Source organism: Thamnophis sirtalis, unplaced genomic scaffold, assembly GCF_051295495.1.
Source record: "Thamnophis sirtalis isolate CommonGarterSnake01/CBP01778 unplaced genomic scaffold, rThaSir2_p1.2 scaffold_1, whole genome shotgun sequence".
Lineage (NCBI taxonomy): Eukaryota > Metazoa > Chordata > Lepidosauria > Squamata > Natricidae > Thamnophis > Thamnophis sirtalis.
In genome coordinates this window covers 160,975,927-161,002,659 of record NW_028261381.1, presented here as the reverse complement: position 1 = coordinate 161,002,659, position 26,733 = coordinate 160,975,927, and the positions used below count along the sequence as shown (strand labels likewise).

Here is a 26,733-nt window from a genome sequence, read left to right as displayed (position 1 = left end):
GCTGTTTTGAGGTAAGGAGCCCAAAATATTTGTAATGAAAGCTTAAAATAGGCTTGCTAAGAAGAAACAAATCCTATACACTCATACTTATTTACATTATGATTTTCCCCATAGAATAAAAAGAAACAAACAAAAAAGTTCAAACCCCCCTCTCAAAAGATATATAAATGACTTCTAACCTTCAATAGATAGTTACAATCTTATTGCCCTCCTCAAGTTTAGATATTGTATAAGTCCTCCTTTTAATTCAAATCTTTTTTAATCTTGACATCCATAAATCATTAGATCATTTATTTCTTCTTTCAGCAAAAAAACCCATATAAGGTTTCCGGTCTTTCAAAAAAGTTTTTGTTGTTTTTTTTCTCACACCAAACAAATCAGTTTTGGCATTTCTGAGAATTCTGACATTTTCATAACCCCACCTCCCCAGGGGGGGATGTCCTTATTCTTCTATTAAACTCATATGATACTTTCACATCCCAACAGGAAAAATAAGAATAAATAGTCTATCACTTTGCATTATGTAAGCTTCCCCAAATGTTACGTGCAGCCTTCCACCGCTAAAAGATTGCTGTCTCCTACATTAGGTAGTCATTCTTTTCCAGAACTCAAGATTCAGTGATAATAAGGAAATAAGAAGAGGCAATTTCTTCTAGGGGTTAAGGGGCTGGCCTAGGAACCAGACCATGAGTTCTACCTACCTTAGGCATGAAAATGGGCTGGGTGACTTTGAGCCAGTCACTCTCTCTCTCTCAGCTCAATCCACCTCACAGGGTTGTTGCGGGGGGAAATAGGAGGAGGGAAGAGTATAAAGTATGTTTGCTGCCTTGAGTTACTTATAAACAATAGTAAAGGCAGAATAATAAACAAATATATTCTAAGGAAGTGAGGTAACAGCCAAGTGAAGTTCACTTGTGGATGACAAGGTAGATATTCGACTCTTTGTCACTCTTTGTAGATACTTCACACAATCCTACAAATTTGTGATAACTTGTTGGTACACCTCTGAGTGTTCCTTAGATTGTCCTGAATCTCTTCTGGATCCTGGCTCTCTTTTAGCCGAGATTTCACTGTATACGTTGCTTTAACACTGCTGAGCATATCATGGCAAAAGTTGATGGCTTGCGGGCAGCGGAATCTCTCCCGCATGAGGTAGCCAAGTTGTGTTGTTGCAACAAAGCCTTCAGCTGTTGACACCATCCTGGTAATTTTTGCATGCACAAACTGAACTGCTAAGAGGACTCCTGTGGAAAATGGGAACACGCCAATTTCAGGCCAAGGAACTCAAATTACATTCAGACATGTTTTCCACCCCACAGGGTGTCAACAGGAGGGATTGACATAGCAGCTTCAACTACACATTTATAGCTCATATCTTGAATTCTTTACCCCCTCCTCACCCCACACCTGCTTCAACATCCTACCCAGTGGTGGGTTGCAAATATTTTTACTACTGGTTTGAGCGTGCGCGCAACGCTTTTGCACAAAAGTGTCCGGGCAGGCAGGGGGGCGGGACCTCCCGCTGCCGCTACTACTGATTTGGCTGAACCAAGCCAAACCGGGAGCAACCCACCACTGATCCTACCACACACCTGAAAGAAGGGAAAGCATCTTTGTTTATTCCCCCAACTTGATGACAAGCTTTGCTTTGAGATCTCTACCTCATAAGGTAACAGTATCCAAAAATGCAGATTCTTAAAAATATCAAATTGCTCACCTTGGGAGACATCCCACACTGTAACACACTGATCCAAATTGCTGATGAACAGGTACTGGTCATCCTTTGAAAAACATGCACAGAAAATGCCATGGGAAAAGGAATCTTCCTGAGAAGGAAGGAAGGAAGGAAGGAACAAACAAACAAATAAACAATGTTTTGGAAAAGCAGTTCAATTCAACTGGAAAACAAGCAGGAAAACAACATGCAAGAAACAGATCAGTAGGAGGTCAAACAGTAGAAAAATACTCTTGCTGAGGTGAGTCTCGGAAGATTAACATAAAAGATACTGTTGGAGTGATGGCGTACAGAAGGAAATTGTATTTTTCTAGAATTTCTCTTCGATGCAGTCAGATTTGAGCGATTATCTATTGCTAAAACCCTTAATTGCTTGAAAGCTGGTTATCTGTCTATCCAAGTATCCCAGTAGTCTGCCTTTAAAGTGGATTCTGTCCAAGTCCTTCCACTTCCACTCAAGGAATGGCCTCTCCATGGACCACACAAGCAAAGTATAGCCATAGCTAACCTGCCTCTTTTCTGGAAGCTAATACCTCTAGAATGAAAATTATGAATAACGGGCAGGAGAATATATCTAAATAAAGAGGGCACCCATCAATGTAATAATAAACTCTCCCTCAATCACATTTAATTTCTTGTAACAAAACAGATACAAAATTGCTTTCTTGGCATAGTACAGAGAAGAGTTATAATTTCCTTCTCCTAGAGCAGGGGTGTCAAACTCAAGGCCCGGCCCTGGATTTAGCCCATGGGAGTTCTTAGATCTGGCCTGCGGGGCTGCCCTGGAAACAGCGGACTGGCCTAAGGTACCTCTGCCAGCGAAAACTGAGCTTGCGAGCCCTCGTGAGCTCCATTTTCGCTGGCAGAGGGTTGCCTGAGGCTGTCACAGCTGAAAACGGAGCTCGGGAGCCTATTTTCTATGGCAGAGCACTCGAGCCACTACAGGTCCCCCCCCCGACACGAGAGACATTGAGCTGACCACGCCACCCAACCACCCCTCCCTCCCAAGATCATACAACCTGATGCGGCCCTCAATGAAATCGAGTGGCACCCCTGTTCTAGAGGCTCTATTTTTTTAAATATTCCTATCTCAGGCATTTCCTGGCACTCTCCCATGCAAGTATTAACTAGATCTGAGTCTGTTTAGCTTTTTCAAGATCCTCTAAGGGCTGCCAATTAATGCAAGAAGCTTCATGTACTGAGATTGCTATTTGAGGAAATGTTAATGTTTTAATTCCCCATCACGGCAGCTGTTCTGAAGTCTTCTGATGTTAATGCTCCTCTGTTCCCTCAGGATCACCTTCCATCTCTACTCTAACGCCAGTTCTACATTCTAACTGGACATATCAACTTTGTGCTGTAGGAAGTTAGCACCCACCCCTCTCCTAGAAAAATGAAATATCCTGGGAAATATTGAAAAGGCAGAATGTTGGATAAGAAATGGGGAAACATGTTTTTAGGCAGGAAACAGACTGACTCTTAAGAGCGCCCACCTTTGTTAATTTTAAAAGCCTGGGTCAGCTTATTCTACATAACAAAGATCCCTTCCCTTCAGCTCTAGGGTGATGGGATTATGGCAGGATAGTATTTGCCCTTTATCCCTCTCACCACAGGACACCTGGAAACAAGCAATGCTCAACCAAACTTGGACTCAAAGCACAACCTAAAGAGTTGCCATTGCATGGCCCTATGGGAGTCTGACAACCAATCAGAATATATTTCTTATACAGGAACAGGAAACAGGGAGGTGGGGCCGAAGAGAGAGTATAAAGCCAGGAACTTTCAGCTCTTCTTTCTCTTTTTTCTTCTTCGCCCAACATCTGGAAGCATGTGATCACCTTTTCCCCCAGGACCTCAAGCCGTGTGGTCCTGTCCACCATTAAATCATCTTTCCAAGCAGCCTCCATGTTTCCAGTGTCTTTCTCCCTACTTGGAACTGAACCCAGAAGGACATTTCTTCCCTACAGTGCAAGAGCAGAAATCCTACCTTCTGGAAAAACATCTGGTGCTCCCAGGAGCGGAGCTGAACATCCCAGAGACACAGCAGTGAATCTTCTGAGCCACTCAGCAGCCATTTCTCTCTATGGCTGGTCGTCAGGCAGGTGATGGAGTTCCCATGAGCTTCTAGTGGGAACACATGGGCCTCCAAGCAGTAGTACATGAAGAGCTGCCCATTAGTCATTCCATAGAGCACCCGGTATCCAGATAGAAGAGCCATGTTAGAAATGGTTGCATTAGGGATCTGTGTATAAAAGGTGTAAGCTGGCCGGTCAATCAAGAGACCCATTTCTTCCTGATGCAGATCTAGAACCTGCACAAGGTCATCACAAGCAACTGCCAGCTGATTTTCATTCTGAGTTAGTGCCAAGCTGCAAATAGGTTTTTGGTTCTCTGCTGGAGGGATGCAACCAACGTCTTGCCTGGAATCCAAGGGAAACACCAGCACTGTTCCAGAAACCAGCCCCACAAAGAGAAGATTCTTCTGCTCAGCCACTTCCAGACACTGGACTGGAGCCGATGCATCCAATTTATCATGCTCCTTTCCTGGTGGGAGACAAATGTCAATAAACACTGCCGATTCCTCCCGTTGAGGGTACTTCTCGACTTACGACCACAGTTGGAACTGGAATTTCTATTGCTAAGCCAGGTGGTGGTTTAAGTGAGCTGTGCCCAATTTTACAACCTATTTTTCCCATGGTTGTTAAGAAAAACCACTGCAGTTGTTAAGTGAATCATGCCGTCATTAGGAGAATCCAGCTTCCCCTGTTGACTTTACTTGCCAGAAGCCAATTGGGAAGATGCCAAATGGCGATCATATGACTCCATGACTCTTGTAAATATGTAGGCCACTTGCCAAACACCCAAATTTTGATCTCTTGACCATGAGGAATGCTGCAATGGTCGTAAGTATGATAGCCAGTTGTAAGTCACTTTTTTTCAGTGCCATTGTAACTTCAAATAGTCACTAAACAAATGGTTGCAAGTTGAGGATTATCTGCATAAATGTGAGGACCTGTTGTAAGTCATTTTCCCCCCACTGCTTTTCTAACTTTGAATGGTCACTAAAGAAATAGAGGACCAGCTATACTGGGCTACTGGAATTGATGTCCAACTGCTGCATCCTCCAACAACCAAGTACTGTATTTTTCAGAGTATAAGATGCACCTTTTTCCCCTCAAAAAAGAATGAAAAAATCTGGGTACATCTTATACACTAAATTCAGCATTTTGGCCTTCCAAAACCCCGCCCCCTTTGCAAAAATGGCCGTGCATAGCCTTTAGGAGACTTCCAGAGTGCAGCTGGTGGCTGGGGAGGGCAAAAATGAGCCAAAAATGGACTCCCAGCCCCCAGAAGCACTCTATAAGCCTCCTAAAGGCTATTCATGCCCTTTCTTTGGACAAAAAACGGGCCCGTTTTTGGGAGGTCTATAGATTGCAAAAGAATTTTTTTTAAAATTGCCTCTTCAAATCTTGGTGCGTCTTATACTCTGGTGTGTCTTATACTCCAAAAAAATACGGGTATATTCCATTATCTCCTAGATACAAAGCAAGCCAGATGAGCTGACATTCAGGATGGAACAGGAATGGTGGCAAAAAAAATACTTCTTCACCTGTACAACATTCCATTTTGGAATGGCTGCCAGTTTGGGTGACTTCAAAAGAGACTTTAGAAGTCCGTGAAGAAGAAAACTCTCATAGCTGAGTATAATTCTGCTAAACATTTCTATCTCTAAATTGGAGACCAGATACTATCTCAATACCATTTTCTGGGAAACACAAAGCAGGCAGTACAACTGTATTCCCTGAATGAACAGTTTTCTGACAGCTAGTTAGTCTCAGGGCAAAATGGGTGATTAGATTGCCCTAAGCAAAGATTTTAGCTCCTCATGGAACAAATCACAAATAGAGGGGGAAAACCTCATGCTTCAAATGTATTCCACAGGAATATGGAGGACGGGAGAGAAAAGCATGCACGTGTATGCACATATGTGTACATAGATGTGCATACTTTTCTCATTGTTCAATATTGGGATATTGTTGTTGTTTTTAATTACTGATGTTTTCAAATATACTTTTATTCTTAGGGATATTTTAAAATCCATACACTCCAGAAAGTTCATGAGCAAGGAAGGAGTGGATAAACTGTACAAATGAATAAATAGTATAATGAATAAATAAAATTAAGCCACATCTGTGGCAGAGTAGGAACAGTTATGGCCCCTTCCTCTTTTTCTTAGTTTCCACTCTCCTTTTTTGAATGCCAGGCTGTACTCCACCCTCCCAAGTCCTATAGTATTCCTAAATTTTAAATAAATGGATGGATAGAAAGAAAAGTTGCAGTCTCCCCATCAGTTTTACCTCCAATAATGTTTCTGAGCCTTGTATAGGCAGCATAGCATTCTCAGAAAGAAAGAAAAAACCCTCTGGTGAACTATTATCTATGGAAGATAGGAGGTATGGCTCTCAGAGCCATGGTGGCGCAGTGCTTAGAATGTAGTATTGCAGACTAACTCTGCTCATTCCAGGAGTTCAGTCCTGACCAGCTCAAGGTTGACTCAGCCTTTCATCCATCCAAGGCTGATAAAATGAGGACCCAAATTGTTGGGGGCATGCTAACCGCTTAAAGAGAGCTGTGAAGTACCATCAAGCATTATATAGGTCATATTGCTATTGCTAACAGAGGGGCCATATCAGGGATTGGTTCCGGCAGTCACTACTGCATGTTCGCTTGTGGATGCGCTGCATGCGCAGAGCAATAAAATGATTCTGCGCATGTGCCGAAGCAAAAAACAAGATGGTGGCACCTATGGCGCAGCCCGGAAAATTGGTTTGGGGGCGTGGCAGGTCTGGGTTGCTGCTAGTTCCAGTGACCCAGGCTGCCAAACCACTACCAGTTTGGCTGAACCAATCCGAACTGGTAGGAACCCACTAGTGGGCCATAACTACAGTTACAGGTATTCAGCAGGTTCTGACCAGTTCTGGAGAACTGGTAGTGGAAATTTTGAGTAGTTCGGAAAACTGGTAAATACCACCTCTGACTGGCCTTACCCCCATCTATTCCTTGCCTCCTGAGTCCCAGCTGATCAGGAGGAAATGTGGATTTTGCATTATCCTTCTCCTGGAGTGGGGAGGGAATGGAGACCAAGCCATGCCCACCAAGCCACACCCACAGAACCGGTAGTAAAAATGTTTGTATCCCACCACTGGTTACAGGGCTATCTACAGTTGTCTCCTGCCCACCTGGCTCAGTCTGGAAGGTGGGTGTGCTCCATATATCCCATCCATTTAAACTATGACATTGCCAACAGTGGAAGGGGAAAACCACAGTCCTCAGAGATACAATCTAATCAATCTACTTTCTGTTAAGTCACTTTGTGAATGGCAAGACTCTCTATTATAGTTATTTTGCCAGAATGTCCTTGACATGCTCTCCAAACTCCAAATATCCCCAAAGTTTCCCTCCTTCTGTTCCGGAGCATTTGACCCAACGTTTCTCTGCTAAACTTTTTGGCAGGGGTATCACTTACCTTCCTCTGTATCCCAAATGACAACGCTTGAGCTATAATAAGCTTGGGGGAAATAAATGTATTTGGCATTGTGGGAAAGCCTGATGCAGCTCTTGCTTGCCATACAAGGTGGGAGTAGTTTGTGCTTGCGATCACAGCTAAGGTCCCAGACTCTGAGATGAGATGCGTGGCAAGAGGCCGACACTAGGGTAACATCCCAGAGAGCCAGGTGTGTAGAAGGCATCCCTGTATCGGTCAAAACATCAGTCAGCAAACCCTGTTTGGCTAGACACCAGACCTAGGTAGAAGAAGAAGTAGCATACTAAGGAAGGAGACAATTTCATCGCATGGTGGGGCTCATTGGGCAAAACAGGTTTAAGAGCTAAGAACCAGAGATAAAGATTTGGCTCCCAGAAGCTAGAAAAGTGCCTGATTTTTTAGCCCAAAAGTAATGAAACTTCACTGCTGTACTTGATAACATGATCCAGGGGTGGGTTTCAGCCGGTATGCATCAGTACAGGTATACTGGTTGGTGAAATTTAGCGTACCTTCCCGTACCCCTTCTTCCGAAGGCCCAGTACCAGAACGCTCCCTACCTTACCCTGTCCCCTCTGTTCATTTCCCCGACCCGCCTGGTCCCTGCTTGCTCACTTGCTTTCCCCGCCCGTCCACACCATGCTTGCCCCCCCCTCCTTTTGTTCTCCGCCTGCCCGAACAAGTGAAGGAGGCACTCACTGGCCATTAAACTGCCCGTTGGCCATCATTCAAACCAGCCCGCTTCCTCTCTCCCGACATGGGCTCTCTGGAGGGGGAGGGAAGGTCCCTCCCAAAACCTCGCTTTTTCTGGTGGCACCCCGGCAATAGCAGCTGAGCGAGGGAAGGAGAAATTCTGGGAGTTGAAGTCCACAAGTCTTAAAGCTGTCAAGGTTGAACACCCCTGGGGTTTTTTTCTAAAGGGTTAGGGGTGCAAGGGTCTTGTAACGTGACAGCTTTAAGACTTGCATGCTTCAAATGCCAGAGTTTCTGGGCCAACATTTTGGTTGCTAAGCAAGAGCGTTGTTAAGTGAGTTTTGCCACTTTTACAAGTTGGCCATGCCCACCCGGTCACATGACCACCAAGCCACGCCCACCCAGTCACATGACTGCCAAGCTACTCCCACCCAATCACATGACCACCAAGCCACTCCCACAAAACAGGCCACACCTACAGAATAGGTTCTAAAAAAATTTGAAACCCACCACTGACATGATCCTATACATATAAAAGTTCTTCCTGGTTAAAAGAAAAATACTTCTACAGTGATGATAAACAACCTGTCCTCTAGAGCAGTGTTTCCCAAATTTGGCGATTTTAAGACATGTGGACTTTAGCAACTGGCTGGGCAATGCAGGAGTTGAAGTCTATGTGTATACGATATAGGTTCTTCTGCTTGAGCAGGGGGCTGGACTAGAAGACCTCCAAGGTCCCTTCCAGCTTCTATTCTATTCTATTCCTATTTCTATTTCACTCCACTCCACTTTCTTTTATTTATATAACATATGGTGCTGGAGAAGACTACTGTGAGTCCCTTGGACTGCAAGACGATCAAACCGGTCAGTCCTAGAGGAGATCAACCCTGACTGCTCCTTAGAAGACCAGATCCTGAAGATGAAACTCAAATGCTTTGGCCACCTAATGAGAAGGAAGGACTCACTGGAGAAGAGCCTAATCCTGGGAACGATTGAGGGCAAAAGAAGAACGGGATGACTCTAACTGCTGACAAAAAGTAACATAGCTTTTGAGCTGTGAAAACTGTCCTAATAAGTCCTGAATTAATCTTAGCTACAACTAAGCTAAGCTACAACACGGCTGTGACTGTACGATTGAAACTTCAGCTCTTTTTACATCTGTCATGTCCATGACACCTGTGGCTTCAACCACACAATGACCAATTTGACTTGTTTCCTCTCCCTCCCCCTGCCCCATCATAGAATGCCCTTGTCGTAGTCACATGTGAAACACACCTGTTTTGCAACATTACCGTATGCCTCTTACCCAGATGCATTCGTCCTGGGAACTTGTGACAATGGTGGTATTGTCTGCCGAAATAGCAGCTGCACAAACCTTAGCAGAATGCAGCAGATCTGAGGCCAAGAGTTGACGGAATCCTGTCACACGGCCCAGGAAAACTCTTACACGCGGCCCAAAACCTGGAACGATGCAGTGTGCAAAATGAGATAGCGGCATCCATAATAAACGCAATGATGCTAAAAGGACGAGGCGGACATCATGGTGTCATCATGAAAAGCATGCAAGGATGCAGGTCACATAAGAATGGAATACGAATTCAGATGTCAGGTTCTGCTCCGGGCACTGGTGGGCAAAAAGCTCATTGTGTTGGCATTCACATTGACACACATTCCTGCCAAGACAATAGATAACCTGCCTCTCCTGCGAGAGACGAATGTCATTGAGGGCCACATTCATTGAGGGCTGCATCAGGGTTGTATTTAACCTTGGGAGGCGTGGCCAGGGTAGGTGTGGCCACCTCAATGTCATTTATGAGCCGAGGTGGTGCAGTGGTTAGGGTGCAGTACTGCAGGCCACTTCAGCTGACTGTTATCTGCAGTTCAGCGGTTCTAATCTCACCGGCTCAAGGTTGACTCAGCCTTCCATCCTTCCGAGGTGAGTAAAATGAGGACCCAGACTGTGGGGGCAATATGCTGGCTCTGTAAACCACTTAGAGAGAGTTGAAAGCCCTATGAAGCGGTATATAAGTCTAACTGCTATTGCTATTGCTATTTATGTCTGGGGCACCTGTGGCGGCCCGAGTGCTCTGCCAGCAAAAACAGGCTCCAGAGCTCCATTTTTAACTGCGACAGCCTCCTGCAAGTCTTTGCCAGTAAAAACAGAGCGCAGGAGGGTCATGCATAGCCCTCACAAGCTCCGTTTTCACTGGCAGAGGCATTGCGGGCTGTTTCCATGGCAGCCCCGCGGGCCAAATCTAAGCACCCCGCGGGTTCAATCTGGCCCACCCACCTTGTGTTTGACAACCCTGTGCCAAGACAATAGCCAGGAATCATTGTTTGGGGAGTGTGGTGGTTTTTCATTTTTTGGGTGTAAGGGAGGGCTTTATGTGCATACATGCTACGTCTTGGAAATGGACTATGACAGGGTTATGCCCAATGCCCTCCTTTATTCGCCCCTCCCTTCCTCCCTCCTCCTTATTTATAAAATGAAATGAGAAGCTGGCATAAGGCAAAGTACCAGCATTTAGCACCATCTTGATTAATCAGAATGTCTCCCGGTCTCAATATGAGACGTACATTTTAGGTCAGTGTTTCTCAACCTTGGTGACTTTAAGTCCCGTGGACTTCAACTCTCAGAATTCCCCCAGCCAGCTCTGCTGGCTGGGGGATTCTGGGAGTTGAAGTCCACAGGACTTAAAGTCGCCAAGGTTGAGAAACACTGTTTTAGGTGCTAACCTGCTTTAAAAAAAAGTCAAAGACAAAGCTAACCAAATTAGAATATAGAACCAAATTAGAATATAGAAGGCATTTGGGCTGGTACGGTGAGAGACTGTTAGGAATATAATCTAACGGTTGGGTTGGCAATATATAAATCATATAGCAATGCTCTACCTGTTTCTTTAAATCATACTGTAAAATGTGATTGGTTGCTGTTTTCCTCAATCGGCCATAAGAGGGAGCCAGAACGACTGTTAGCTCTCTGTTTGTTAGATGCTGGGCTGATCTGATCTGAGTGTTTTGGAAGCTGGCTGTTAGAAAGTGCCGTGAGCTATTGTAAGTTTTGCAACTGCTAGCAAATGTTGAGTACTGAACTGATTATATGATACTGGACTATGTTATTTGGATTATCCCTTAACTGAAAGACGTTGATGACTGACTGTCTTAACCGTGTATGACTTGGACTGTTTGATGGACTCTGATACCTCCATCTCCACAAAAGTAAAAGCCTATTTAAACTGCAGTGTCTCTGTATGCTGGTTTGTGTGTTCTCCAACACAACTCTCACAATGCTTCTCTGAATGCACTCGCTCTCCCAACTGGGAGCTTACCTAACAGAGACCATGAAAGGACCCTTCTGGTGAATGGATATTTTATGATATCCAGCCATTATAGAAATCATTTTGTAAGAACGTCCCCCCCCCCCAATTGCATTTTATCTTTTGTAAACTGTAAGAAATCTACACAGTTCAGTAGTAGACAGATTTAAGTAATAATAACAACTCTGACAACATATGCTGAAAATCCCAAATGTGCCCGCTGGCAAAAAAAATTGCTAGTTTTTGCCAAGTGTCAAGTGATTAAAGCCAATCTTCTAGGCTTATAGAGATTAGAAGATCAGCATTAGCCTCCACCAGCTACTTTGTTGATATGATACAGCTATTAAATGAAACTATTAACCAATGTAGGGTAAGGGAGCAGGAAATTCACACAAACCTGTTGCCAGGAGAGATTCGTCTTTTGAAAGCACCACAAAGCTGATCCTTTCTGGGAGCTTTTCCAGCAAGCTGTGCCCATCAAACGAGATCTGTCAAGAGAGGTGCGATGGAAGTGGTTGCTTGAGTAATAAGAGATCCCAACTCCACCCCAGTCTGACTCCACCCTTGCCATGTGTCTTTGGTTTTAGTGTTTGGTTTAAACCTTTTATGTTTTAGCTTAGGTGTAACTGTAAGCTGCCCAGATTTACCCTATGGTAAGATAGGCAGGAAAGAAAGAAAGAAAGAAAGAAAGAAAGAAAGAAAGAAAGAAAGAAAGAAAGAAAGAAAGAAAGAAAGAAAGAAAGAAAGAAAGAGAGGGGGGAGGGAGGGAGGGAGGGAGGGAAGGAGGGAGAGAGGGAAAGGGAGAGGGAGAAAGGGTTTGAATCTATTCCCAACATGGACAATTTAGCTTTCTCAGATGTAAGGATAAAGTAAGAAAGTCCAAGTACCTACTGATCCCATGGAAGAGTTATAATTGTGGAAATAAGAAATAAGAGCTGTGGTGGCGCAGTGGTTAAAATGCAGTACTGCAAGTATTTCTGCTGACTGCTGGCTGCCTGCAGTCATCTCACCAGGCTCAAGGTTGACTCAGCCTTCCATCCTTCCGAGGTGGGTAAATGAGGTGCCAGATTGTTGGAGGCAATAGGCTGACTCTGTAAACCACTTGGAGAGGGCTGTAAAGCACTGTGAAGCGGTATATAAGTCTAAATGCTATTGCTAAATCAGGGTCCCCAATCCCTGGGCTACAGCCTGATACAGTGTCGTGGCCCATTCAGAACTGAGCTGTGCAAGCGGTGGGTAAGCACACACACATGCAGCTCCACTTGCATGAGTGGTGGGCTAGCAAATGCGCACATAAAGCTCCATTGTGCAAGCGTGTGTACACCAGGGGTGGATTTCTGCCAGTTCTAACCTCTTCTATAGAAGATGTTCCACAAATCTACCATGCCGTTTAGAACCAGTTCCAGCTCCCTCCCCCCGCCCGTCCGCACATCATCAAGATGAAGAGTGAGAGAGGAGGAATTCTGGGAGTTGAAGTCCACAAGTCTTAAAGCTGTCAAGTTTGAACACCCCTGGGTGTTTTTTTCTAAAGGGTTAGGGGTGCGAGGGTCTTGTAATTTGACAGCTTTAAGACTTGCACACTTCAATGCCAGAGTTCCTGAGCCAACATGACTGGAGGAGGAATTCTGGAAGTCGAAGTCCACAAGCCTTAAAGCTGTCAAGTTTGAACACCCCTGGGGTTCTTTTTTTCTAAAGGGTTGGGGGTGCAAGGGTCTTGTAACTTGAGAGCTTTAAGACTTGCGTGCTTCAAATGCCAGAGTTTCTGAGCCAACATTTTGGTTGCTAAGCAAGACCGTTGTTAAGTGAATTTCACCACATTTTACAAGTTGGCCATGCCCATCCAGTTACATGCCTGCCAAGCCACTCCCACCCAGTCACATGACTGCCAAGCCACTCCTACAAAGCAGGCCACACCTACAGAAGAGGTGGTAAATTTTTTTGAAACCCACCACTGGTGTACGCCCACTGCAAATGGAGCTGCCTGCACGCTTGCCCACCACTCACGCAGAACCATCCCCTCTCTCTTCCGCCCCCACTGCCGCCAACAGCGCTGGTCCATCTCCAAGGAGGACTAGGATAACGCTGCTTAAAACCTTGAGGTGTTGTAGGACAGAGATAGACTCCCCCCCCCCCGGAGTTCTTTGACGTGAATCTGGTTCCCCAGTTGACTTTATTTGTTGGAAGCTAGCTGGGGGGGGGGGGGTTTACAAATGACGATCACATGACCCTAGGATGCTGCAACTATCATAAATACATGTCAGTTGTCAAGAGTCTGAATTTTGGGCACGTAATCATGGGGATTCTGAGGTGGTTGTACATGAAGAGCCTGTTTAAGTCTTTTTTTTGGGGGGGTGCCATTGTAATTTCAAATGGTTACTAAATACATAGTTGTAAATTGTGGACTACCTGTAGGATCCCTAACACCAACAGGCCTGAAATAAGATTTCCCCAAGGCCTCTACAAGAAAACCAAAACACTGTGGCAGCCCACTCTTCCCACATCCAAAGATCTCTCTTGGGGGACCCATGTTCCCTCTCCCCAAGTACGGATGTCGCAGAAGAACAAGCACCATCAAGAGGGAGCCCTTGCTGAAGCCGGCCACCATCCTGCCCAGCGTGTGGAGCAATACATTGCATGTTGGGGTCTCTTCTCCCAGCCCTCTCAGTTCCTGCTCAGAGTGTAGCTGTCCGCTGATGCTGTCCCACAGCCTGAAGACACCCCTCTCAGATACAGTCACAATCACCAGCCTTGGTACAAACACAGTTCCACAGAGCCACTGGCCTGGAGGCTCAGCGGAGATGTGGAAAATGGGTACAGCTGTCTCCAGATGCCAAGCGCTGACCTAGGAGCAAGAGGAAAAAGCCATTCAAGCTCTCCTTCCTTTTTTACCCTCTTCTCTTCTTATATGAATAAAGAGCAAACTGTTCTTTATTGTCTCCAAACTTAAGGAGATACATTAAACTCAAGATGTTTGAGCAGCAGTCCCAGAAAACCTGCTAACTGAACTAGTAATCTGGTAGAAGATTAATGTCTGTCTTTAACTACAAAGGTGGATACATAGATGTGCATTGTTGACTCCAAAATTGTCCACACAGCAAAGTTAAAGAAATCATGCTTCTTCAGAGGGTCTTATACTCCAACTCCCATCATTCCCAGATATAATAATCCATGGTTAAAAATGATGAGTGGTGTGCCTGTTTCCATTTGAAGGGTCAGTTTTTCCCTACTCCCTCTTATTACCCAAATAATATTCTTGAAGCCTTGTTAGTGCCAATTCATAGATTGTGGATTTGTCCCTGAAAATTTCACACAGATTTATTTATTTATTTGTTTGTTTGTTTGTTTATTTCCTTCCTTTCTTCCTTCCTTTCTTCCTTCCTTCCATTCTTCTTCTTCTCTTCCTCCTCCTCCTCCTTCTCCTCCCTCTCCCTCCCCCCTCTTTCTTTCCTTTTCTTCTTCCCGTAACTTTCTAGAGGCTCAACCAGAATTTGGCTCCTTAATTTGGCTTCTCTTTGTGACCCTGATTCTCCTGAATCTTCCAGATTATCCAGAGTATCCAACAAGATCAAAGAAAGACTTTCAAAATTCTCAATATATTTATTTCATTGCTCCAATTCCCTCTGCTGTGAAGACCCTTGCCCGCATTTTGGACCTGCCTCGTTGCTTAGCTGTCCCCTCCCCTGCACATGCGTGGTGGGTTTCCATACCTCCAAACCTGATGCCCAGTATATGATCTGGTTCTTTTCATCTATGTGCAGCTGGCAGCATCTCAGCTCTCCAGGGTGAACATTGTGGATAGAGAAGTCCTCCTTGGCCGAATCCAGACACCACAAGCGCAATGTCCGATCCATGGCCACCGAGGCAGCACGGGAACCTTTCCCAAATAATTTCACACATTTCACCTCAGCTGTAAGACAGAAAAGATGGGGCAAGGAAGATCCTCAGAAGATCACCCACCATGCTCACAAATCTGACTGCAGTTCTGGTAGAGCAACCTACAGATCGAGATGAAGAACTTGTAGTCTTTGTACTGACGGTCCAGTGGTGGGTTTCAATTTTTTTTAGAACCTCTTCTGTAGGTGTGGCCTGCTTTGTGGGAGTGGCTTGCCAGCCACGTGACTGGGTGGGCGTGGCCAACTTGTAAAATGTGAAAATCACTTAACAACGCTCTTGCTTAACAACCAAAATGTTGGCTCAGAAACTTTGGCATTTGAAACACGCATGTCTTAATGCTGTCAAGTTACAAGACCCTCGCACCCCTAACCCTTTAGAAAAAAACCAACAGGGGTGTTCAAACTTGACAGCTTTAAGACTTGTGGACTTCAACTCCCAGAATTCCTCCTCTCGCTCTTCATCTTGATGATGTGCAGACGGGCGGGGGAGGGAGCTGGAACCGGTTCTAAACGGCACTGTAGATTTGTAGAACCTCTTCTATAGAAGAGGTTAGAACTGGCAGGAACCCACCCCTGTTACAGTCCCTTGTAGTTTGAAATGGAACTTATAGCTCAGTTTCAGAAAACTCTATATATACAGGCAATTCAGAATCAGCCAAGAGAGGTTTATCCCTTTCTTGGCATCCTTCCACTTAGGGACAGACCCACCAAATTCATGCTACTTGCTTAATTCTAAAACAAATCCCTGTATTCATGGAACATGCTGTGCCCTGCCTATAAAAATAAATCTTTTTATGACCTGGTGTACATCACGTGCTAATAAGACTACAAGGGTTGCTGTATTCCCACAACAGGCTGAATCACAACCTATCTTAGCCTAGCCTAATGTGTGAACTGAATCCAGCCGCTGAGATTATCCCCAAAGGGTTTACTGCTAGTTAACATAAATAACCCTGATCTGCTTTCTGCACCATCATAACTGGGATCAACTAAAGATGGAGGTTGGCTGTAAAAATGGCCTTTTGGAGCCTCACCAGAGTGTCCCGTTAGCACCTGTTGCACAGTAAAATCTTCCATGTCCCATATGATCATAGAACCATCCACAGAACCAGCCAGAAGCAATTTTTGGTCAAGGTTGAATTCCAGCACTGAAGTGCCTGCAAAGAGAAAAGGAGAGGGGTGAATTTGAGGAATTAACTTGGAGGATAAGGCTTGATTGAAGGGAAAGGAATGTATGGTCCCTTCTGTGACCTCCAGGTAGTGAACTGCCTTTCTGAGTGACCTAAAGATATTTTTCCAAAAGGCAATTGGACTGCCTTGGTTTTTTCCCTTGAAAACATTTTGCTTCTCATCCAAGAAGTTTCTTCAGAACTGAAGATATTTGGGACAATCATGACATGGATGGTTGAGAATCTCCATAGACATTCAATCTGCCTGGGATTTAATCTAGCACCCTGCGTGTTTCCTGGCTCTGTGATAAAATCCTCCCTCCTATAACTTCTTCCATGTGTTGTTCCCATAACAGTTCTTGGATTGGATGAAAAGTGGACGGATCCAAGATCATCCAGTGAGTTTCATGGGACTTTAATATTCAAAGGTTTCTCCACTCTAATCAAGGCATCTGGAGGACTTAAGTGGGCATCCATATGACCCAGTTAAAGCAGACGTAAAGTGAGATTTGGACATTAAGTGTGAAACCTACTGGGTCAGGCTGGACAGCCTCTTAGAGCCCCTTTACGTCTATATTAAAAGCCACATAAACAGAGTTGGAACTTGCAAAAGAAACAGGAAGCCAGTGCCTAACCACAAGATGTCAAAAGCCTATGTCAAAATCTATGTCAAAAGTCCAAGGTTCAATTAAAGTTCGTTAATGACACATACTCCATAAACAAAAGGAGAAGCAAGACCCCATCTCATAAGGTTTTCTCCTCAAAGTAACCACTAAGAAATGTGTTAAGTATTTCCGTGTTGCAATGCTTTTGAGAATGTATAAGAATGCGTGCTTCGATAATGAAGGTTGTTCAGAACTTGCAATGCTAGCCATGGGCTAGCTTTCTGAACCTGGCTGCCAAATAAACTTTTCCTGGATCCTGAGAAGTCCAAAACCTGTCATTTTCTGCAACACAGTGGTGAAATTCATTTTTTTAAACTATGGTTCTGTGGGTGTGGCTTGGTGGGCGTGGCAGGGGAAGGATACTGCAAAATCTCCATTCCCACCCCACTCTGGGGCTTGCCAGAGTTGGCAGAGAGCCGAGGTGGCGCAGTGGTTAAATGCAGCACTGCAGGCTACTTCAGCTGACTGCAGTTCTGCAGTTCGGCTGTTCAAATCTTACCGGCTCAGGGTTGACTCAGCCTTCCATCCTTCCAAGGTGGGTAAAATGAGGACCCGGATTGTTATTGGGGGCAATATGCTGACTCTGTAAACTGCTTAGAGAGGGCTGAAAGCCCTATGAAGCGGTATATAAGTCTAACTGCTATTGCTATTGCTATTGCTATTTGCCAGTTCTCCGAACTACTCAAAGTTTCTGCTACCAGTTCTCCAGAACCTGTCAGAACCTGCTGCATTTCACCCCTGATATGGCCACCATACAAAGAGTTTGCTGTATAATACTTTATTTTTCTAAGATGAAGTGGGGAAAGAGGAATAATCATTATGATCTGTTGGGCAAATGGACTAATCTACCTTTAGGAAATCCAGGTAGCGTTCTGCACAGAGGTCCTCCAGGCGGATGGAAAAATCCAGAGCGAGGGATGAGGACAGGATGGGGCCATGCACCAAACCAGCTCTCGCACTGCCCACACACATTCCCAATGATCTTAGGGTAGGATGGCCTGAGGGAAAACAGCCGTGCCAATATCTCCGTGTAGATCATGCTCACTTCTGGAGAGGGAGAAAGATAGGAGATGTGGAACCGTCTTCTGTTTGCGTTCTGTTAGCTGAGAAAGAGATTCAAATTTTAGTGAAAAGCCGAGCCACAGCCCATCTCAGTGGTGGTCACAAAAGTCCTTTTTTTCAAGAGGCAACTGGACTTCCTTGTTTTTCTTTGAAGACATTTTGCTTCTCATCCAAGAAGCTTCTTCAGCTTTGACTGGATGGTGGGGAACAGAAGGATTTATACTGTTCCATGTATATATATAAATCCTTCCATTCCCCACCATCCAATCAGGCAGCTGGTAATTTGCATCATTTTAGAGGGGATTTGGGCCATTACTTCCTCTAAAAAGATGCAAATGACCAGCTGCCTGCAAGGAATATACATCCTTCCATTCCCCACTATCCTGTCAGAGCTCAAGAAGCTTCTTGAATGAGAAGCAAAACGTCTTCAAAAGAAAAGAAAAAATAAGAAGGTCCAGTTGCCTCCTGAAAAAGCACCTTCCTCCCTTTTGGTTTCCAAAGGAAAACAGGTGCAGGAAGTAACCTGAGCTCTACTACCTCTAGTAACTTGAGATCCTTTACCTGTATATTTACAGCATCTGTGACTAATGCATTAGTCTCTCCTACCTTCTGAGATATATAATTAAGAATGCATCCCTTTGTTATATGGGGTCTTTCTCAATAATGCTGCTACATAAGCATTGCAGTAATTCTTGATTATTTGATTTGGGTTCTCTATTTGATCCCACAGCAGTTGGTTTAATTAAACGGATGTGGCTAGCTTTTGTGTTGAAATGGATAGATACAACGTCCAATATCCAATAAGCTTCCAATATCTAAGAGGCTGCCATAAAAAATAGGAGGAGGGTTAATCTGAAGGCAGGACAAGAAGCAGTGGATGGAAACTAATTAAGCAGAAAAGCAACCTAGAACTAAGGAGAAATAACAGTGAGAACAATTAATCAGTGGGAAAAGTGGTGGTGGGGAACCAAGAGGTTTAGGTTTAGGTTTAGGTTTCGTTTTATTTATATGCCGCCCTATTCCCAGCGGGACTCAGGACGGCGCACAAACCCAAGGGGGGAAAGGGAAACACAAAAGCTACAAATACAAGCATTTAAAAATAACCAACAGACACACAAATCGAGAGGGGAAGGGAACTCATCAACCCCAGGCCTGCTGACACAGCCAGGTTTTAACGGCTTTTCAGAAGGCCTGTTGCCTCCTGAAAAAGCACCTTTGGGACAACCATGACCTGGAGGACTGAGAATCTCTACAGACCAAAAGGAAGAAATAAGGTGATAAACCAGGGAGGAAAATATATTCCTTAAATCAACCTTGGGAATACCAGACACCAAAATGAAAAACACTCCCAAATGCATCTTATTATTCTAATAAGATAATAAATGTTGGTGTTATATTTCTAAATATCAACTTGATGTAATTGATTCTATTCATTGAAGAACTGATTTTCCCCACACTGCGATTGGCAGCATTGTTGACTAGACTGGGAGCCATGGTGATGCAGAGGTTAGAATGTAGTACTGCAAGCAAACTCTTTCCTTAACCAGGAGTTCGATCCTGACCGGCTCAAGGTTAACTCAGCTTTCCATCCTTCTGAGGCCGGTAAAATGAGGCTCCAGATTGTTTGGGGCAATACGTGGACGTTGCAAACTGCTCTATGGAGCAAAATGTAAGCCTAAATGGTATTGCTATTGCTAGACTAGACATTGACTGGGCAAGGTTCTTGGGAGTTGTCCCTAAATTATAAGGTTGACAGTGATTGTCTACCTCCATGGATCTGTGTGCTATCCACAAGAGGATGCAGAAGCAGGAAAGTCTCTTGCAGGAGCTGCAGCTCTGGGCAGTTGATCTGGGCAAGGCACATGGCAAAATCAGCAGTCAAGCTCTCTATGCCAGTGGAAGTCACTTTGCAGATGATCCAGTTCATGTTCCCTGATGGGAAAAGAAGATAGTGGGGAGCACATGCAGACAATGAATAGAACAGAAAAGCAGAGTTGGAAGGGACCTTGAAGGTCTTCTAGTCCAACCCCCTGCTTAGGCAGGAAACCCTGCACCTCTTTAGACAAATGGTTTATCCAACATCTTCTTAAAAGCTTCCAGTGTTGGAGTATTCATAACTTCTGGAGGCAAGTTGTTCCATTGATTAATTGTTCTGTCAGGAAATTTCTCCTTAGATCTAAGTTGCTTCTCGCCTTGATTAGTTTCCACCCATTGCTTCTTGTTCTACCCTCAGGTGCTTTGGAGAATAATTTGACTTCCTCTTCTTTGTAGCAGGCCCTGAGATATTGGAACACTACTCTCATGTCTCCCCTAGTTCTTCTTTTTATTAAACTAGACATACCCAGTTCCTGCAACTGTTCTTCATATGTTTTAGCCTCCAGTCTCCTAATCATCTTTCTTGCTCTTCTCGGCACTCTTTCTAGAGTCTCCACATCTTTTCTACATCGTGATGACTAAAACTGGATGCAGTATTCCAAGTGTGGCCTCACCAAGGCATTATAAAGTGGTATTAACACTTCACGTGATCTTCATTCTATCTCTATGTTTATGCAGCCAACTGTGTTGGCTTTTTTGGCACCTGCTGCACACTGCTGGCTCATATTTAAATGGTTGTCCACTAGGACTCCAAGATCCCTCTCACAGTTACTACTATTGAGCAAGGTACCACCTATGCTGTACCTGTGCATTTTGTTTTTCTTGCCTAAATGTAGAACCTTACTCTTTTCATCATTGAATTTCATGAGAATATCAAAAAAGTAACCAGAGCAAGGAAGACCTGTAGGAGGAAGTATCAAAAATCAAGGAAACTTTTACTAGCTTGGCCAGGATCCTAAGATGTTGCAATGGAAAATAAAGAAAAGCAAAGTGGAAAATAATCCACCCTGATGAAAATATTTCTTTCAGATTCTTAAAGAGACTTCCAACTAGTGGTCACCCAAGTTGTACAGCGGTGTGGTTGGTTGTGGTTCAGTTTATGCATTGTACACAGTGTGTATACTGTACATCGTACTGATTGACCTACCTATGACTTGTTTAATAATTTATAATTGTCTAGGTTACACACCAAATGCTAAATCATGAACTGTATAAGCTTAAGCCAGACAAATTGCATTATACAAATAGCATGTTTGAGAGAAACTAGCCAATTACAGTTTATTCAATAAGCCATAATTGTGGACTAGTATCATATATGAATCTCATGAAGTTCAAACATTACATTTACATGAAAAAATGCTCAAATAGGGTTCAATTATCTAGACAGGTTGATCTAGTTTATATCTATTTAGCAGTTTTCTGAACAAGGAATGCTAGGAAGGAGGCAACACTAAACCATTTCTGAGACACGTTGCCAAAAAAAAACCCTCCAGGGACTTGTTTAGGTGAGAATCAGACATAATTTAATATTGTTTGAAAACAATGTTTTCTACAGTTCAACACATTTCGGAATAAACTGGGGCTTCTTTGGGGACAAACCACCCTCTTGATTTTTTGCAAGACTTGAAAACCTGGCTCTGCCAGTTGGCCTGGGGCTCCAATGGGGAAACATCACGCTGGAGATGGTTAATACATTAATAACAAATCCCACCTCCCTCTCTGTTCATCCTACTCTCTCCCTCCTCATCTTTTAGTTATAATATATTCTTGGAATATGCTGAATTTTGTATTGCATATATGGTACTTCTGAAGAAATATAATTGGGCATAGATTTTTTTTCTCACAGGAAATGGATTTACCAACTACCACCCCTTCTTTTCTTGGGTCACAATTTGCTCCTTGTTTCGTCTGGCCAAGGCAATAGGCATTCGCACAATGTGTAGGAAACTTTGTGGAGTGTAAGATAAAGGTTCCCCTTGCACATATGTGCTAGTTGTTTCCGACTCTAGGGAACGGTGCTCATCTCAGTTTCAAAGCCAAAGAGCCAGCGCTGTCCAAAGACATCTCCGTGGTCACGTGGCCGGCATGACTAAACACCAAAGGCGCATGGAGTGCAGTTACCTTCTCACCAAAGGTGGTTCCTATTTTTCTACTTGCACTTTTTACATGCTTTCATACTGCTAGGTTGGCAGAAGCTGGGACAAGTAACGGGAGCTCACTGCATTACGCTGCGCTAGGGATTCAAACCGTTGAACTGCCGACCTTTCTTTTTTTAAAAAATATACTTTTTTATTTTCCATTTTCATAACATACAATCACATGTATACTATACATAGCCAGTATCCTATTGTATTAAGTAGTAATTACATCAGTTCCTCTTGTTATCAACGCCCAAAAAGATAAAAACCCATTATTAGCTCTTCTGCTCTCCATACACCTCTTTCTTCTACCTCTCTCCTACCTCCTTTCTTCCCTCCATCATCCTTTCCTACTCTACTTCCCCTTCCTTTCTCCTTCTCCTCTCTCTACATTCCACTCCTCCTTATCCTCCTCATCTTCCCCCCTTACCCTCTCTCCTATCCCTCTCTTCCCATCTTTCTTCTCCCTTCTGTTTCCCACTCTTCCTCTCATTGGTGTATTTCCGCTTCCATATCAATATACTTAGCATATCCTAGTTTTAAAGAAAAAATAAGAGAAGACAGTATACATGTGTAATCATATTATATTAAAATCTAACACCTTTTGTCAAACCTAATATACATCCCCCCTCCCCCCCAATTCCCCCCAGCCTTCCCTCCCCCGACCTTTCTGATCGACAAGCTCAGCATTTGTAGGTCTGCTTAAATGATCAGGAACTCTTACCCAAAATATCTCTTTGCAACTCCTCAAACAGACCTGCCTGTAGCAAATGGAAAGGCAGCTCGCTCAATTTCCTCTGGTTTGCAAGGGTACTGGAGAACCAAAGCGGCTGAGGGATCACCTAGATAAAAGGAATCAACATTTGACTTTGCCTTTTCTAAAATCCACAAATCCAACTTCTTATGTGCAATGAATCGAACCAAGGCACACTTTCCAGCCACTAAGTATTGGTTTAAGCAATGCAAATAACGTTTTTATTACTTTCTTCTGACTTCTCCGAGTTCCATCTGCCGGTCAATGTCGACTGGCAACCACGCGGAGGAGAGCCTTCTCGGTGGCAGCTCCGACCCTGTGGAACGATCTCCCCGTGGAGTTTCGTACCCTCACCACCCTCCAGACCTTCCGCACAGCCCTCAGAATCTGGCTATCCCGTCAGGCCTGGGGTTAAGACTGTAACCCGCCCGAATGGTATGAATGTTGTGTTTTAATTATGTATTGTCTTATATGTTAAAGTCTGTCTTCCTCCCCCCCCCCTTTTAAGTTGTGAGCCGCCCTGAGTCCCCCCAGGGAAAAGGGCGGCATATAAATAAACTTTAACCTAACCTAACCTAACTTGATGAGTTTATGTTGCCCTATGTCAGAGTTTCAACCTTCAGCCTCCAAACTCTTTATTTTTGGGGTGGCTCAGAGCTCCTTTATAAAGGTAAATATTAAGAGCACATTTGCAGATAATGGCTAGCTTTTGGCAAAAGGTGGGAAACAGATTAAAAATGTAACATGGCCCCTAAAATAATATTCAGATGTTTAAAAATGTAAAGAATGATCTTCCCAAAACGAAACCCCAGAAGAAAACCGTAGAAAATCTCAGCTTTATTTGTTTGTTTGCAAAATTTATTGGCTGCCCATTTTATTTCAAAGTAACTCTGGGTGGCTTTCAATCATAAAAGACAAAATCTACATAAACTAAAAACATAAATAAGTTAATACAAAAAGCCAAACCGTATGACCTACTTAAAAGGTGGGGAGGGCAGGATGGGGTGGAGGTAGGATCTATCAATCACCTCCACTGTGATGCTCCTCCATTACTTATATGCAAGATGTGGGTGCCAAAGGTTTGAATCTCCAAGTTCTCTTAAATTCCTCTTAAAAAGAAATTAAAGGCCCTCTGCACCAAATGTTCCCCACTTCTCTTCTGTATAACTCCTGTCTTGATTTATTTCACTTTATTATTTTATCTGAGAATAAAGCCCACCAAGCTCTTTGGGGCTTAATTATGAGTAAAATTTATGATGCTGCACTACAAGAGTCTGATCTTATTCTATCTCTTTCTATAATCTTTTTTGGCATTACAATTCCCAAAATTGTGGCCGCTAAAATATGGAAAGAAGCTCCAGTCATACAATTTCTACCAGACCCAACAAAACCAAGTCATTTTCCAGATGAATAGAGCTGTCAGTTTCTGCTTTGCTGTCGCTTCAGCTGCCATGAAATGGGGAGGGAGGGCATGGTATTTGGGAGGGGTTACTCATTGTGCTGGAGGAAAGTTCTGGAGTTCATCGACTGATCGGACTGCGCATGCGTGGGTATTTCCTGCCTGGACTAACGGCACCGACATTCCATCTTCGTGATGCCTTTTGAAGTTATCTCACACCTGACACTTGGAAGACTTATGATTGGGCTGGGACTGTGATACCAAGGGGGTGGGGAATGGGCTATTCTATATATCAACTGCTTTCGCGCCTAATTAATCAGACTTCGCTATGCATAGCCTTTAACCATTTTTAATTAGTAAAAGTACATTTGATTTCTACGCATGGAGTCTCATGGTCTTTCTTTCCTAATTAATAAATGGAGAGGAGCTGACAAGAGCTAATGTTGATGTTGTTTTCGATAACCTTTACTGGACTTCTCTTCCTTCTTCTCCAGTAAACTCCCAGGAAGTACTGCTGTCTTGGGTCTCCCAACCATCCATCTCTCTATACATCCATCCATCCATTCATCCATCCATCCATCCATCCATCCATCCATCCATCTCTTCCTCAGTTTCCAGAAGTTCACCTTCCTATCAAAGCTCACAGGCTTGTTGGAGGATGGCAGCTGGATGGGTTTCTTCATGCCCCAGCTCCATGTTCCCCTGAAGTAATCTGCCAGGAGCAGGTGACGCTTGATCCTTTCTTCTGGCATGGACAGGTAGCGTTGCTCCACAGCATCAGCCAACTCCCTGCACGGAGGAAGAGATGTCAAAACTGACGCCTGCTTTGTCACCATCTCAGCTGCCTTGGAATGAAAGGATGAGGACTGACCTGTGGGCAAAACCCATCAGCACAAAGCCATCCACCCACCGGTCCTCCAGCCACTGAGCCAGATCCTGGTATAACTGAGCCCACAGCAGGGGTGGAAAGCGGAGGATCGCCTTGCTTGGAGGAGGATGAAGCCGATAAATCTCAGCGAGAACCTCATTGTCAAGGGACAAGATATCTTTTTGCTCTGCTTCTGAGAGCCCATGTCTGTGGAAAGGGCAGAGGGAGAAGCAAACAGGTAGGCATCTGTTAGTCCTCTCTTTCCTTAGCAGACAACTGGGGAGGGACCTGGACAGACTGCTAAAAATAATTCCCTTTTAGTGCCCTTATTTATAATGACTCTCAGTAGTCCTTGACCTACAACCATTTGTTTAGCAACTGTTCAAATTTACAACAGCCTGAAACAAGTAACTTATAACCAGTCCTCGCACTTATGACTGTTGCAGTGTCCCCCATGATTACGCAATCAAAATTTGGGCGTATTTATTATGATGGTTGCAGCATCCTGGGGTCCTGTGGGCTCCGTTTGCAACATTCCCAGATAGCTTCCAACAAGTAAAGTCAACAGCGGATTTGCTTAATGATCGCATGATTCACTTAACAACTGCAGTGATTCATTTCATAAGAGCCAAGATGGCGCAGTGGTTAAAAGCAGCACTGCAGGCTACTGCTAGATCAGCAAGTCAGCGGTTCAAATCTCACCGGCTCAGGGTTGACTCAGCCTTCCATCCTTCCGAGGTGGGTAAAATGAGGACCCAGATTGTTGGGGGCAATATGCTGACTCTCTGTAAACCGCTTAGAGAGGCCTGAAAGGCCTATGAAGCGGTATATAAGTCTACTGCTATTTAACAACTGGGGGCAAAAAAATAGGTTTCAAAATCGGGCACAACTTACACTTAACAACTTCCTTGCTTAGCAGCAGAAATGCTAGTTCCGATTGGGGTTGTAAACTGAGGGCTACCTGTAAGAGTTTCGAGGTATCCCTACCATAGACCTCCAAATGACTGAATGGGTGGCGAATGAAGGCTTGCTAGAAGAAGAAAATTGTTTTCTAGCTTTCTCCTTGTCTGATATTGATGAAGACTTTACTGACAGGAAGCTAATATAGATGGGATGAACAGGATAGAGAGGTGGGGGGGATAGATAGATAGATCAGTGGTTCCCAAACTTGGCAACTTTAAGACTTGTGGACTTCAACTCCCAGAATTCTGGGAGTTGAAGTCCACAAGTCTTAAAGTTGCCAAGTTTGGGAACCACTGAGATAGATAGATAGATAGATAGATAGATAGATAGATAGATAGATGGATGGATGGATGGATGGATGGATGGATGGATGGATGGATGGATGGTAGGTAGGTAGGTAGGTAGATAGATAGATAGATAGATAGATAGATAGATAGATAGATAGACAGACAGACAGACAGACAGACAGACAGACAGACAGACAGATAATAGATAGATGATAGGTAGGTAGGTAGGTAGGTAGGTAGGTAGGTAGGTAGGTAGATAGATAGATAGATAGATAGATAGATAGATAGATAGATAGATAGATAGATAGATAGATAGATAGATGATAGATTGATGATAGCTAGCTAGCTAGCTAGCTAGCTAGCTAGAGAAAGA

At 44.0% G+C, this 26,733-nt stretch overlaps 1 protein-coding gene across 1 annotated transcript in view; it reads right to left on the bottom strand.

Moving 5' to 3' along the window:
- Positions 1 to 963: 963 nt before the first annotated feature.
- The window catches only part of NWD1 (NACHT and WD repeat domain containing 1), a 36,583-nt gene continuing 10,813 nt past the window's right edge, over positions 964 to 26,733 (bottom strand). Inside the window, exons 5-18 of the mRNA XM_087704836.1 lie at positions 25,114 to 25,317; positions 24,869 to 25,031; positions 22,814 to 22,931; positions 19,844 to 20,008; positions 17,864 to 18,061; positions 16,210 to 16,337; positions 14,995 to 15,189; positions 13,857 to 14,129; positions 11,685 to 11,775; positions 9,277 to 9,431; positions 7,263 to 7,539; positions 3,723 to 4,279; positions 1,718 to 1,826; positions 964 to 1,244 (exon numbers count right to left, since the gene is read on the bottom strand). Coding sequence (XP_087560962.1) covers positions 964 to 1,244; positions 1,718 to 1,826; positions 3,723 to 4,279; positions 7,263 to 7,539; positions 9,277 to 9,431; positions 11,685 to 11,775; positions 13,857 to 14,129; positions 14,995 to 15,189; positions 16,210 to 16,337; positions 17,864 to 18,061; positions 19,844 to 20,008; positions 22,814 to 22,931; positions 24,869 to 25,031; positions 25,114 to 25,317 — 2,914 coding nt within the window. The remainder of the gene's footprint in view (positions 1,245 to 1,717; positions 1,827 to 3,722; positions 4,280 to 7,262; positions 7,540 to 9,276; positions 9,432 to 11,684; positions 11,776 to 13,856; positions 14,130 to 14,994; positions 15,190 to 16,209; positions 16,338 to 17,863; positions 18,062 to 19,843; positions 20,009 to 22,813; positions 22,932 to 24,868; positions 25,032 to 25,113; positions 25,318 to 26,733) is intronic.